The following is a 15,248-nucleotide window of genomic DNA, read 5'->3' as shown; positions in this document are numbered from 1 at the left end:
TCAGTTCGTTCCTTTCTCAAAGTATGAGATCTGTTATGTATGAAATCTACGACCTGTTTGGATGTTTTCCAGCTTTTGTCACGTGGAAAGCTTTTAAAAGATCTATTGCACACCATGATGAATTCATTACCAGCTTTGACTGGACAAACAAAGATGTATAAAAGAAGGAGCGTATCCTATGCACACAGGCTCTCGCGTGTACACACCGTGTACACCAACTAAAAATTATCACAAAAAATTCTAGGAAAATTCATACATGTACTTTCAATAGTATTACATCTACGTGCAAAGTCGCATCTTCAAATTCATTCTACATAGAGAATAACAAAAAAGATAAAATTCTGACAAAATTGCAACCTTAAAACTGTTAGATTTTTTGTTTTTTTGTTACGGCTAAAATATAATGAATTTGATGTTAAGATTTTAACCCTATGTGTAATACAATTGAAAGTATGTGTATGATTTTTTCTAGATTTTTTGGTGACATTTTTTAGTTGGTGTGCACGTGTGTACACGTGAGGGCCTGTATGTATAGAATATGTTGCCATAAAAGGAAGGGGTGTGATGTAGATATTGTCTGTACTCAACTAAGGAGAGGAGAGGAAGAAGAACAGAGATGTTGAGATGTGGATCTAAATAAACATTTACTGGTGCAAGGAGAAAGCATCCAAAACGCCGCTTGCTAAATCATAGGATACTTTAGTACGAGTGTATTATATAAGTAATCAGGTAAATATGTTGACATGAACATAATTGTAGAAATACATGATCATTTTCATTTGAAGCCAAAATATGGCATATCAAATTCTTAATAGTACTTTGGCTAGTGTTTGGTTTGCTATTAAAATGTGCCATTGGACTCAATCAAAATTTACCTATATTTTGACATTGCCAATATCTTAACATGGTAGCGAAGCAAACAAACCTATAATGCCAATTTTTATTGAATATATGTGATAATTGTTTTCACTCGATTCAATTCAGATTCAAGAGACGATGAGTGGTTAAAAACAAACCACAAATGAAACAAGGAGTAAAGCAAGGGCTTGTTTGGATTGAAGCTAAATTTTGTCCAACCAAAATCATGGCAAATTTAACCGTGTCACGTACGCCTCACTAGTTCAAATTATATACTAGCACAAAAATTTACCAGGTTTTGGCAAAACAAGCCTTTAGGTTGGTTCAGATCCGTTTGTTCTAGCATGGAAAACAAGATAATTTATTAGCGTATGATTAATTAATCATTACTCCCTCCATTCCATAATACAAGGCACAAGTACTTTTTAGATTTGTTCTATAATATAAGGCATACATGCATACATGCTATTAACTAACACATCTTCTTCACTAAAATATTACTATTTAAATTTTCCACTATCAAAATCTCTAATTTTATTGGGTGCATGCATTGTATTTATTAGATTAATCCAAACTATGAGGTGATAATAATTATTTATTGGTCTTTGGGTTGTGTCTTGTATTTTGGAATGGAGGGAGTAACTAAAAACTTTAAAAATAGATGATATTTTTTAAAAGTAACATATATATATATATATATATATATATATATATATAGAACTACTATACGGCACCTTAGGGTGCTACGTATTAAACAATACCTGATACAGCCTCCAGCCCCACCAGGTCCATAATAAGCAGTTAAAATTTAACTCATCGACGACCAATCTCCAATCCACCCCTAGCCCAAACTATGAGGTGATAATAATTATTTATTGGTCTTTGGGTTGTGTCTTGTATTTTGGAATGGAGGGAGTAACTAAAAACTTTAAAAATAGATGATATTTTTTAAAAGTAACATATACATATGTATATATATACATATACATATATGTATATATACATATACATATGTATATATATACAGAACTACTATACAGCACCTTAGGGTGCTACGTATTAAACAACACCTGATACAGCCTCCAGCCCCACCAGGTCCATAATAAGCAGTTAAAATTTAACTCATCGACGACCAATCTCCAATCCACCCCTAGCCGTAGTAGTAATTTTTTTTACTTGCATTTTGCACCGCCTATATATGTATTTGTATCCAGCAATAAGCCCGTAACCATTCAAACCTCCAATTCCCGAAATTTTTGGATCCATCCCAGCACCCAGCCGTAGAATGCCCTACCGGCACCTCACCGCCACGCCATCGTGATCGTCGTGTTCGCGGCGGGATCCGCAGTAGGCAACGTGCAACGAGATCCAAGCCGTGAGTGGTGATAAGTTGCGAGACTTGGTGGCGGATCGGTATCCGGCTCTACCCGTCGGCATCGCCGATGTCAAATTGAATTGGTGTGGCGCCGGCAACAATGCTTTCCCAAGCGCTTGCCTCGATGGCGGGCCTACGGCGGCGGCCACAGGGATGGAGGCGGTTCAGGACTCGGGAGAATAGATGTGCCTCATCCTTCATCTTGGATCTACACAGCAGTTGCGCGTACATGCATGGTCGGGGATGTTGAGGGTGCCATGCATGGATCCCGGTGCTGAGGGGCGTGGCGGCGAGCGCTGGCGTTGTCTGTGAGTAGGCCGGGCTCTACGGCCGGATATGGCTTGTTTTTTGCGAAGCAACTAGCGAACGGTGCAGTCGACAATCGATCTGCGCAGCCCCTACCATCACTGGATGTCGCTCCCTAGGAGCGTGCCATGGAACTTCCATGAGCAGGAGGATCGATGAAGAGCGTCAGCCTTGGTGCCATGCCGGCCATCCTCCATGACATCGACGGTGCCCCCGCGGGCCGCGTGGCCTCGTTGCCTGCTGCAGTGGTTCCATGGATACCGGTGGTGGAAGCTGCTCCCTCGCTGGTGGTGGAAGTACATTTTGCGCTCGACGTAGGGGAGCATGGATCCGACGGTCAGGGATGAGGAGGTCGTCGCTACCTTTAGAGGTTCATACCGCGCTAGTTGCAGAACATTGCTGTGGAGGACAGAGGAGGACGTCTCCTCCAGGCTCCAGGACCACCATGTCCTCGGCGACTCCGCCTGACGAATGCCCGTGTCCTGTAATCCAGCGTTATTTAGTTGTTTTTATCCAATGATATTTTTTTACCCTAAGTTGGTCTCAACTCCCATTTGTAATTTTTTTTAACTCAGGAAGTTAAATGTGTATACGATCGTATTAAACACAGTGCCGTCATTAAGTGAGTAATAAAATATTTATTCAACAATTAATGAGTTATTAACTATAATAATGCAAAAAGGATGTAACAAAAATATTATTGTTAACACACGGAAACTGGTGTGAAAAATATACGGGGAGTAATATCGAGCCCCTAATTTGTGGGGAGTAAAATTTTAACTAAGTTTAAATAGAGGGGAGTAAAATTTTAACTAGGTAGATATACAGGTCTGATTTTGCTATGGAATTTTTTACTGGAATTAATACTACCGGATGTAAGTGGGAAAAAGATTAACAAAATAATTTTATTAGTGAGAATGGACCAACTGCAGTAAATATTTTACTTAACACAGGCTAGCATCTGGAGTGCTGCATGCGGAACGGATAAGTCGGAAGGAGGTGGGAGGAAAAAAAAGAAAAGAATAGCGGTACTGCGAAGGGAGTTAAAAACGGGAAAAGCGGAGGAGGAGAGGGAGGGGGGCGACTGGTACTGGCGTTACGAAACTCGGTGGCGCGTACGGGCGCTACGTAGCGTCACCGTGTGTGTGTGTGTGTGTGTGTGTATATATATATATATATATATATATATATATATATATATATATATATATATATATATATATATATATATATATATATATATATATATATATATTAAAAATTGTTCGAGAAATGAAAACGTGAAAAACAAAGAGTAAGGATTGAAAAGGGAATTGCTATACACACCCTTCCTGCAGCCTCCAGCTTCCCTCCGCCAATCCACCATCGCCGTTGGATTCGTAATCGTCGGACACCTCGAATCGCCGCAAAAATAAAGGCGAGCACCCAACCGCACCGCAACCTCCTTTCGATCGGCTCTCCCCTCTCTTCTCCTTCCCCCCTTCCCCTCCTGCAAGTAAAACAAGCGAGAGACTCCCCCCCTCAATGGCGTCCCGGATCGCGAGGCTGCTACAGCACCAGAACCGCCGCCTCCTCTCCACCGCCGCGGAGGCCTCCTCCCGCCGTCCGCCGCGCGCTCCCCTCAGCGGCGCCATCCCCAAGGTAACCCCGCGGCAACCGGGGAGGTTGTAACCCTAAACCCGCTTAAACCCCTGCGCGCCTCCGAGGTGTTCGGCGGAATGCCGACACCGGCTCGCATGCCTCTGTCGCTGTTTCATTGATAGCTTCGTGTTTAAGTGAGCTTTCCGGTAATGTGATGCCCTAGTTAGGTCCCTGAGCCGGACCTAACGCATGCCAGGCGCAGGTTTCACTGAAGTATTAATTGTTGCTTAGGGCAATGGGTTATGCGGTGAGCTCATCTGGAGTCTTATCGCCATTGTAGCATGTGGTTCCTGTTGAATCTATATACTTAGAGCCTAAAGCAATGCTTGATTTGTTACTCTAATAGTGGTAATGAATAGTGCCTTTTTATTTTTCTATATAGACACACCATTATCTCCGACCTTTTTATTTTCTATATAGATACACCATTATCCTGACCTTGTTTCAACTTTTAACTGTTCCTAATCCGAGACTGAATAGATCCTTAAGAAGATTGTTGAATCTGTTCATTGTGTGATAAACTAATAGTTTTTTTTGTGTGTTTTCTGCTCTAGGTGACATATATGTCTTTTTTTACCTTTCGTCTTTTTTTTTTCAGCATGAAGTTGCAAAGGCTGAAGGTCTAAGCTCATCTTCAATCCTGAAGCTCTCTACTTTGTTCATCAAGTGTCTATTTATGCAAGTTTCAAATTTTCTTATATGGTTGCATCCATGTTTCTAAAGATGTTCTGGGTATTATTGCATCTAAGAAATGACCGCTGTTTCTTGTGCTGAGTGGCACAACATCTCCTACACTACATGTTATAAATGTTGTTACTTACTTTGCTTTAATTTAACTGCAAATAAGCATAGAAGCTAAATTGATAGTGCAAATAAGAATAACATGTTAGATGTATCTGAATGCTCACTAAACTCACAGTGTGGTGGCAAATGTACTCGCATCCCTATAAATTTCATCTGCTACCTCAATTTTGGTTCCTTCCTGATCATACTTTTAGGGACAATCTACATATAATTATTTTATCTGCCTACCTGCTGCTTGTCACAATTTTTTATTCAAATTCTTGCAATATTTTTTCAGCTACATCAAAAGAATTGCTAGTTGCTGACATATAATATGCTTTCTTTATGAAACATATATTATCTGCTGATCAAAGATTTTATTTTTTGTTTTTTTAATGTTTTAAGCATAGTATGACAGAGAGTTGCATATTCTAATTTCAAATATTGTACGTACTCTTTCATATACTGGTTTAGAGAGCATTACTGAATGCACTGCCCTTGTAATACTAAGTCAAGCATACTCTTCATACATCAAACCTACTAGACTGAAATGATTTAAGTTGTTGCAAAATGATAGTATGCTATTTACTCAAAATTGAAAGACATTAGTGAATCTTGTGTTGTTGGCTTCTCTAACGAAATTGTGCTGAATACTCAATAGGCATTAAACCTCAGATCAATACTCAATAGACATTCAATGAAGTTCATATTTACAGAAAATTGTTTCTCATCTGTATGGTCTCATCAAGTCATCATAACTTTATTAATTTTCAGACATTTAATAGTCTCACGTTCATGTTCTTTTTTGTTGGATCTTGACCAACAATGCTTTGCAAGTTGCAACATCTTATCTATATTTATTTAGTGCTGAGTGAATTTTCTTTTGGGAAACTTTGCAGCCTCATCTTTAAAAAAATCAAGGTGGTACATGATCAAGTCAAACCCTTCAAGTCCTCTCACAACACAGCGTGAAAGCCACAAAGTATCTACTCATTTAGTTAGGCCTTCTGCATCCTACTCCACACAAGCTTCAGAGCAGAACCCAAAAGAGGTAAGCAACAGCTTGTCTGTTTTGCTATTTAAATTGTTCAATATTTTGTTCCTGCTTTTTTTTATCCTCTGTGAGTACAATTTTCATCAATGTTGTTGGCCATGTTACTGCGGATTATCAAGTACAATACATGACACTATTAAGCATGCCACCTCAGTGAGCATTTGTATGCATACATGTGTAATCTTGAGTAGGCTTCTTTTCATGTCATACAATCAAAACTGTCAGGAATCTTGCCTCAGGGAACTGCTGGATCAATTGTTGACTAATGTATGGGCATCATCTCAGTAATGTGGTGGTGAATAATCTTGTTAGAAAAAAAAGTTAAGAGTTATTCAATTGCTATGAGATAGGGGTGATTCCGTATATGTCGGAAATATAATGTTTTTTCGTTATATCAACATAGTTAACTGCTAGGTGCTCTGGTGTTCATAATCTCAGTCTACCCAAATATGCTCCGTAATTTTACTTAAGCCAGAAGAGTAGACTATAGTACTACCTCATACAAAAAGGGAATTCCAAAGAAGATGACCACAAAGCCTAGGTGTCACCTAAGAAACTCAGTAGCACCTAGTCACCCTGAGCGGCCCATGCTCAGCAATCTAAGCTGGGAGGCTGCATAATTAGCCAAAGGCAGTCCAAGTCAGAGCAAGGCATGGCAGTCTGGGTAGGCTTCTTGTTAGGCTGGGCAACCAACTGGATGGCAAGACGTTCACTGCTCCTCTCACCTCCACCCTCCTGGCATTGGCTACTGAATGTGGTCCTCAATCTTTGCTGGCTGGAGTTATAAGAGAGAGGAAGGGCAGCTCCCAGGCAGAGAGGAAGGGAATAGAGGTAGAAGAGACAGGTTTGCTCTATGCCCCATACCTCCTTACTGGCAGGGCAGTCTTGTCTATGGTCTTAGGTTTTCAGTTGGCAACGTATTGCTGGAGAATAATTAAATCATAATTCCCATCAACAAACTAATCACCTGACACATATTTGTCGCCTTGTAATCTCAACATATACATTGCTCCGAACTGTAATTTTTATCAGACATTCCCCCCTGATTTGTTGTTTTCTATTTCTTATTTTATTGCTTATAAAAGACTGATGTCTTCATCCTCAGGGTACAAAAGACCTGAAAACTGTTGAAGATCCATTTGATTCCCCTACCTACAACATACCTGAGAAGCCAGTGACATTTGCTGAAGGGGCTTCCTACAGTCTTGTAATAGTTGCGGGACTTGGAATTGCAGCAGTGGCTGGATATGCTGTTTTCAAAGAACTTATATTTGAACCAAAAGAGTAAGTTTTCTGCATTAATTGTTAATTCTTTTGACTTAGGCACTTAGCTCAACAACAAGTACTACAATCTTTAGTCCCAGGAAGCTGGGTGGACTAGAGGTGAAACCCAAGTATAGCCAGGAGAACCAAAATGTTGGATCTCTAACTTCCACATATTCCTAATACTACTAGGAATGATACCGGTGAAAGAATTATGTAAATTCTTATGTAGTTCTGGCACTTGGATGTTGGATCGCCAACTTCCTCGTACTCCTATCCAAACCCAAATCTTTGGATGCACTCCATGCCTTCAGTGGTCTTTTTACCACTTTCTTCCATTTCAGTTTTTATCCAACCCCTGCCTCTCCTATTTTTCACATGGCTTAAGATTCCACGATGAACCAGTTCCTCAGGAAGCCTCCATTTTGAATGAAATCAAAGGTACTTTAATAATATAGTTGCTCGCATAATTGTATGGCTTATGACAGTAAAATACATTCAAGTCTAACCAGTTATGATAATTTGGTAAGTCCTACAAATATGCACTGTGCAATGGTCTTTCTTCACATTGTAGCGTTAATATTTTGTATAATATGGAAATAGTTCCTTTTTATTTATTTTTTAAAAAACTAATATCACACACACATTTATTAATCCAGATGTTTCTAGGTTTGTTTATGACCCTCACATGTAGCCACTTACGGTGCCAAACTTTAAAGAAACAATCAGTAAGCTATGGATTTTTTTTCTTGTATGCTGCAGCAGAGTGCCATGGCACATTTCTGATTTGATCCTATGCAAGTCACTTAGCAAGTTGGCATGGGTGTTCTTGTTACTTCCTAGTGAAAGTTCTTTTTGTGCTTCGAATCTTTTTCTTATGTTAAATGCATATATTATTATATGCAATTTGAAAGAGCTTGCACTGCTGTTACCATTCTACAGGTACAAGATTTTTGGAAAAGCGCTAGCAAGAGTACAGAATGACAGTCAGGTTTGTGGACATTAGTGCTATTCCACTTCCTTCATACATATCATATTTTCCCCTTGGTACAACTTCATGTTTTCACACGTTTTGTCAGGTTACAGCAAAAATTGGGTATCCTGTTACTGGATATGGCAATGAAAGTAGAAATCGTGCAGCTCGGCAGCGCATTCCTAACAAGGTTTGGACAGATGAGGACGGTGTTGAACATGTGGAGGTAGCATATATTCTTGCCTCTGTTGTTCTGTCTCTTTTAAGTATGTTGATTTATTTGCCACTCAAGTTTAGTGTGGACTGTAACGCCCCGATTTTCGTTCGGGATTAAAAAAAAAACATTTAATAATGCATTTTCTAGAAATTAAATAAAAGATAAATCAATTTAATCAAGTGGAATAATGGGAGAATTAAATGTTTTTCTGGGCGTGACATGGACACATGCTCCTTGACATTTTATTATATTTATATGGCATGGGCTAATGGCTTCATTTAACTGAGGGGAGATTGTGAATGATAACATAGCAAGAGGAAATGAGAAATGAGCACACAAGCTTCTTGACTAGAAAGACTGTTTGAGTCAATGCCAATAATAATACTTAGAAGTAGATATCATCGTGTAATGGCCTTCTCGATGATACTTTGCTCTTTGTGTAATAGTCTTCGTATGCTCTTGCACTTGACTGTTGTTTGGTTACAACTAGATCGTCGGGTGTAATCTTTATGGTCTATCCTTGCTTAATGCAAACATGTTCTCAGTTGTCCCATGTATTCTGTGAAGATACAATTCTTTGTTTATTGGGAAAGGGGGCATTAGGACGGGTTTTGATATTAAGACATATAGTTTGCATGGTTATGCACACGGTTGAATTTGATTGATCACTCGAAACACACTCATCTTATTTAGGTAAACTTCTATATCCGAGGACCACATGGAGCTGGAAAGGTGTATTCAGAGATGTTCAAAGATAACAATGACAGGAGTTGGAAGTTCACATACCTTATTGTTGAGATTGTGTCTCCGCATCGTGTACAACTAATGTTAGAATCTTACGTACCAGCATAAGGATGCAAGAAACAAGCAGTTAGCAGTGGCAGAATTGTTGTAAGGTTCATGCCTCCACACTTACCTATCCAATGTGTACATCTCTCATATTTAGAAATCATCCTTTGATTACAGAAGTTTTGAGTTTTGATCTTCCCCAGTAGCACAACTATCTGAGTCTGATCATTTCTGGTATCTTAAATATGGTGTAGCATGGAAGGACCTAATGTTACTTTGTTCAGCTGAAGGCCATTAAGATACATGCATACATCACAATTTTTATAACACTGCTTAAACAATGGTAGAAACAAGAGCAAGATTACCAGAGTTCGGTTCCTGTTTTATTTGAAATCTTCTTTTATATGGATCGTCCGATGTTCTCTGGATATCTTGAAAAAATGTATTCGATAACCTTTCATAATTCTTTTACTTATTTCAAGCCAGAGCCAGAGGTAAAAAGGCCATACACGGGCTGACGGGAAGCAATCTCCAAGTTCTTGAAAAACAAGTAGTACAATTTTTAGTTGACCATTCATTCCCCTGACCAGCGATTTGTGTTTTACCGTGGTTTAGATGCATTCATCTTAACCACTCAAATATTTTTAGAAGTTAACGTCCCAGAAAAGGTGAGTTTGGCAAATTTAGGGAGATTTGGTAGTTCTCTCTAATTACGTATTACCTGTTAAATATATCATGCATATTTAAAAATCATACAGTTGACGTATGTGCACTTGCAACTATTGGGTTAGCGGGTTAGTTGTAGGTTTAATTTAATTTTTAAAAAGTTTCAAGGCGTGTTCCTAAATTTATGTGCAGTTTCTTCGTTTGCTAAGTTCTTTTTCTGTGGAAATTTTATTCGGAAGAACCTGACCAATTTATGATGAAAAATAAGCTTAATGATAGCGGCCCGTACGGATTTTTAAATACGTTCTCTATATATATAAAAGCTTGGGCTCCGTTTATTGAACAACTCTACCGTTACCTATATTTCAGAATTAAGAGTAATCTGTGAATTTCTTTTGGGATTATTATTATTTTAATGGTACATCGTATGAATGGTGGTCGCGCGGATTTTTTTTTTCTAAAATAGGGCGGCCCTATTTTGGCAAAAAAAAAAAAAACAGGCGGCCACCATTTTTACAATTTTCAATTAAAATAATAATATTAGAAAAAAATTGCAATATGTTCTCTGTACCGATAAGATGTACTTCAATTTCTTCAAACACGTCGCCCCACCAACATTTCAAAAGTGAAACGACACTTCGCAGTTTGCAGGTAAAATGTCAACTTTTGCATGATCATGTTTGTAACTCGTCCCCAATGATCAGGCCACTTCCGGACCCCTGGTCATCTTTTATCCACAATGAGATCAGAAATCCCAGTGCAGATTCTCACTTGCTTTGCAAAGGTCGTGCAAATTCAGAGGTTCGGTCACCTCATTACTTTATCATTCATAGACCAGAGCCATTCTCACATTGCACATACTCCTCCGTAGTACCTGTATATGCTGGACACATATTCTTCTTTTTTTGCCCTTTTGTCTCTCATCTGCAATTGCAAGAGCCAGGTTCAGAGCTTAGCATGGCTACTACTACTAATCCATCCATCTGATCACTATCAAGCCTCTATTTGGTTCAGCCTTTACCAGGGTTGCTTTCATCTGTTAGATCAGCATGCCTGATTGGAGCCAAGCTACGACTACTGGTATAGCTTAGCTTTTAGATTTTAATCTACCTGCTCCCACAATGCAAGGAGTGGGTGTATCTTTCAGGGGGCTCAATTCTTTCCTGTGGATGCATCGTGTTGTCGATTCCAATCTGTTCAAAGATCTCATTCACTCTCGATTTCTATCGGTGTAGCGGTCATGGCTCGCAAGGAAATTGTATGGTGATGGGCTAAGAACATGGAAGCTTATGTTCGTTGTCAGGACCAAATGATCTCAGGATTAGGTGATTCGTCGAATCAAAAAGATAGTTGATTTGTGATCTCTGTCGAATCAGCAGGTCAACGTAACAAACACGCACAGAGAGACAGAGGGTTACTGTCCATAGACTACAGCTACTCACATTCTTTTCAGATTATTCACCGAACTACTACCGTGTTATTTCCTTCACGTTTTCAAAAATACATTTTTCTCAAAAGACTTTATTCTACTACGAGCACTTTGCTGTATGTTATTCGTTAAGTTTTTTTTTTCAAAATATTTTAATTCATCCCTATAACTAAGTAGATAAAACCCATCAACAATCCAGTGAATAGTTATATCATTCTTTTTTCTTTTGCTGAACTCTAAACGACCAATTGACACAAGCAATTATGTCACTCTTTTTAATCTCATAGGCCCATTGTTTCTTCTAGACGGTGACGACCTACGGCTGTTGATGAGGCACACATCGTAATCTGTTAGTAGTTAGTACTCCTAACGAAGAAGTTTGGCGCGTACCAGTGACTTCTGATGGGTTAATAATATCTCTCAGCATTGGTCTGGAAAGGTGTTTTGATATTGACTTATGAAGGTTTCAACTGCATAGTAAACACACTGACGTATGCATATTAGCTTGGAATAATTGGCAGTCACTGCTGCATGATGCAGGCAAGGCCTGCTCAAATTAATGATAGAACTAGAAGAAACTAACCTTCGTACTACGTTCTTGGCCGACGCTTCGGATGTTGAAACATTCTTCACGGTCTTCGCAAGCAAAGCATATGCTTCACAATAATTTTATACGGTCATTTTCGATGACATGTTTCTTCTTATTTAGCTTGCCACATGCCACTAATTTCAACATCAAAATGTTATTAAAGTTGCTTGAAGTTTTCTCAAATCAATCCAGAGGGCCAGGAAGTACCTGAAACAGATCGGTTGCTTGTGTTTCTCACCAAAATGTCTCCCTAAAGCATGCCCAATATCTTGATCAGTTGCCAATTCTCCACTATTATTTCCTATCCATTTCCTCTGTGTCTGTCATCACATGTTCAGCAGAGAAGACAAGCAGAACAACATCACAGCTTAGGGGGTGACATTAAAGAAGTAATACTACTCTCCCCACATGATGCATGCCCATATCCATTTCATATGATATCAAATCATATTACAGCTTCTTCCAAGTGGGCAGCTGGGGTCACCTATGCAAATATCAAGGAAATCCCTAGGACCATACAAAATTTGGCTAGTTTATGTAAAAACACAGAGGTGTGGTTTTGTGCTACTAGCAACAGCATCTCATAAGAGACATGAACAGCACAACACATCAGGGACTGGGATACCATAAACTCCCCTCCTTCCTCCTACCTCCAGGATCATGGCCTACCTGGCTTTCAGCTAATCAGCCACCTACCAAATAATTCCCTAGAGACCAAGTCATAACAAAAGGGAACCCTTAATTAGTACTACCACTCAATCACTCATGGTGAATAAAAGACTTACCTAGATGATGCCTCAGAATCCAAATGATAGCACCATCATTCTCTGTCAGTGTGGACCTTTTTGGGAAGATGAAATAATCAGAAGATGAACATATAGCTTAGCTAGATGTTAATCATGCAGGTCCAATCAACATGAATAACAAAACAAAGGAAATGGATTAATTAGTTCCTCCTCACCAAATCCTCAACAAACTTTAACTAACAGCTTGGTACTAGTACTGCAACACAAATGTTCCCTTCTCTCCTCTACTTCCCTGCTGGCCTACCAATCTAATCCAGTACTACAAACAAAGTCAAACAATCCTTCAGTCTTCTCTTCACCTCCAACCACCATGACAGCAAACCATGAAACACAATCTGACCAAAACACCCCTGCACCACCCCAAATTAATTAACCAGGCTAATCATCCATTAAGAGACTAAGCACCACCACTGAATCTTCTTCCAAGGGTGGTAATGCACACTGTTTCAGAGTTTATCAGAGTTTCAGAAGATTCAGAGCAAGGGCAATCATGGCAATATCAGCTTGAGTTGAGAGCTCCAGTTAAACCTTCCCTATCCAATTCCAACTCCCTCCCTCCCTACACAAGCAACAAGAGCAGCACACCAACATCCAAGAACAAGAAGAGCAAGAAGAGGAGAGGAGAGGAGTTGGAAGGTAGAGAGAGACAAGCCATCATTAGCCACCAAATGCAGGCATGCATCATATAGCTGACAGGACAAGAATCAGAGGAAGAAGAAGAGGAGGAGGAGGAGGAGGAGGAGACAGCTGCTGCCATGTCGTCGTATGACCAGATGCTCGCGCCGCTTCTTGGCGCCGGCCGGTCGGCGTGGACGGCGCACGACGGCGGCGGCGGCGGCGGAGAAGCCGTGGTGAGGCAGATACTCAAGTGCACGAGGTGGCAGCTGGAGGAGACGACGGACTTCGTCACCTGCCCGTACCACTACTACTGCGACAGCTCGTACCCGGGCGACTACCACGCCGCCGTCGGCGTGCTCGTCGCCGCCTTCGCCGCGTACTGCTTCCTCTCGACGCTCGCGTTCACGGTGCTCGACCTGGCGAGGAGCGGCGGCGGCGGCGGCGGCGCGGGCGGGGTGAGGGGGATCAGGAGGAAGTACCTGCTCCCGTCGGGGCCGTTCCTGCTGCCGCTGGTGCTGCTCGTGCTCGCCAAGGGGCAGCGGATCAACGCCGTGTTCCCGCTCGCGCAGCTCGGCCCGGCATTGCTGCTGCTGCTGCAGGCGTCGGCGCTGGCGTTCCGGAACGAGGCCGACGGCGACATCCGGTACGCGGTGCTGGAGGCGTCCACCGTCTCCGGCGTGCTGCACGCCAGCCTGTACCTCGACGCCGTCGTGCTCCCCTACTACACGGGGCTGGAGGCGCTCCGGTGGTCGCAGTTTTCCGGCGAGTGCGCGACCTGCCTCTGCCGCATGGAGCCCCTCGTCGTCGGCGGCACGGCGGTGCGGTACCGCGGCCTCTCCAAGACGGCGCTGGCGATCATCTTCGCGCTGTGCTCGCGGATGGTGTGCCGGATTTACGGCGAGGAGCGGCTCAGCGCGTGGACGCGGTCGGCGCTGGAGGCCGCCGGCTGGGTGTTCGTGGCGGCCGACGCCGTCTACCTCGTCGGCTGGGTCGCCATCGAGGGCGGCGCCGTCGCCGTGCTGGCGTACAGCCTCGTCGCCGGCCTCGTCTTCCTCAGCGTCTTCGGCAAGGTCTACAGATTCTTGGCATGGTTGGAGACGAGACAATCTCAATGGAAATCAAGCCTCTGCCATAGCGCTGTATGATACTACTACTCGTCAGAAAAAAAAAATCTGTAAAAAGAAAAAGGAAACCATTTCTTAGCTCACCTTTTGTTCATTTGTACAATGATTCACACAATGAGAAAACCACAGTTGTAATTTTTTTTTCATGCTTATATATAAGTTCTCTGAAACAAATTTGTTCAATTCTTGGACAAGTTTTCTGAAGCCATTCTGAACTTTTTCTGATGAATCTTCAGAGTTTCTTTTCCATTTTTCGATAGGGTGTTTGAGAGCAGCTTCCTGATTATAGCACACATTAGATATTCAGCTTCGAATTAGGCACGTGTACTACACTTTTGGGGTATAATTAGTTTGAACCTCCGATTTGGCATAAGCATGTCCGGGTTAGTACCCTTAGGTTAGGTCAGAGTGCCACCATTTTGGCAGATGAGAATGGTGCCATGAGAAGTGAATGGGACAAACCGGCAATGATGCAGTGACAATGTGGTGGTTCAGGACATGTCAAGTTTGATCAAGCAAGGACATCACAACTGATGGCTTCTGCGAGCCAGTTCTTGGAGGCTTCCTCTCTGAGAATTGTTTCCTTATGCTCTTTCTCGTTGTCAGCTTGTCATCAATCAATCCTTCACCAGTTTGAGCCGAAGTGGTTGGAGCGTGGTTGGAGCTTTCACCTGATGTCTCACCTGGTTGCGATTTGAGCCAATGCAAGAACAGCACATAAGTACATACTCACTGCAGTAAACTGATGCAAGGACTG

General features: G+C 41.5%; 2 protein-coding genes across 2 annotated transcripts; both read left to right on the top strand.

The window, feature by feature from the left end:
- The first annotated feature begins 4,030 nt into the window (after positions 1–4,030).
- On the top strand, positions 4,031–9,628 carry LOC9272347 (probable mitochondrial import inner membrane translocase subunit TIM21). The gene is made up of 7 exons (XM_015772659.3): positions 4,031–4,180; positions 4,779–4,800; positions 5,863–6,014; positions 7,123–7,301; positions 8,223–8,271; positions 8,360–8,479; positions 9,164–9,628. The coding sequence occupies exons 1-7, from the start codon at positions 4,064–4,066 to the stop codon at positions 9,320–9,322; spliced, it is 798 nt and encodes a 265-aa protein (XP_015628145.1). The 5' UTR covers positions 4,031–4,063; the 3' UTR covers positions 9,323–9,628.
- A 2,598-nt stretch (positions 9,629–12,226) lies between these two features.
- On the top strand, positions 12,227–14,720 carry LOC4332279 (uncharacterized). The gene has a single exon (XM_015772809.3). The coding sequence runs from the start codon at positions 13,505–13,507 to the stop codon at positions 14,510–14,512; it is 1,008 nt and encodes a 335-aa protein (XP_015628295.1). The 5' UTR covers positions 12,227–13,504; the 3' UTR covers positions 14,513–14,720.
- The last annotated feature ends 528 nt before the right edge of the window (positions 14,721–15,248 follow it).

This window comes from Oryza sativa, chromosome 3 (assembly GCF_034140825.1).
Source record: "Oryza sativa Japonica Group chromosome 3, ASM3414082v1".
Taxonomy (NCBI): domain Eukaryota; kingdom Viridiplantae; phylum Streptophyta; class Magnoliopsida; order Poales; family Poaceae; genus Oryza; species Oryza sativa.
This window is presented reverse-complemented; position numbering and strand designations above follow the sequence as displayed.

Coding starts and splice junctions, on each gene's coding strand:
- LOC4332279 (XM_015772809.3), top strand. CDS start 13,505: ATGTCGTCGTATGACCAGATGCTCGCGCCGCTTCTTGGCGCCGGCCGG.
- LOC9272347 (XM_015772659.3), top strand. CDS start 4,064: ATGGCGTCCCGGATCGCGAGGCTGCTACAGCACCAGAACCGCCGCCTC. Junction 6,015..7,122: donor CAGAGCAGAACCCAAAAGAG/GTAAGCAACAGC, acceptor CTTCATCCTCAG/GGTACAAAAGACCTGAAAAC. Junction 8,272..8,359: donor GAGTACAGAATGACAGTCAG/GTTTGTGGACAT, acceptor ACGTTTTGTCAG/GTTACAGCAAAAATTGGGTA.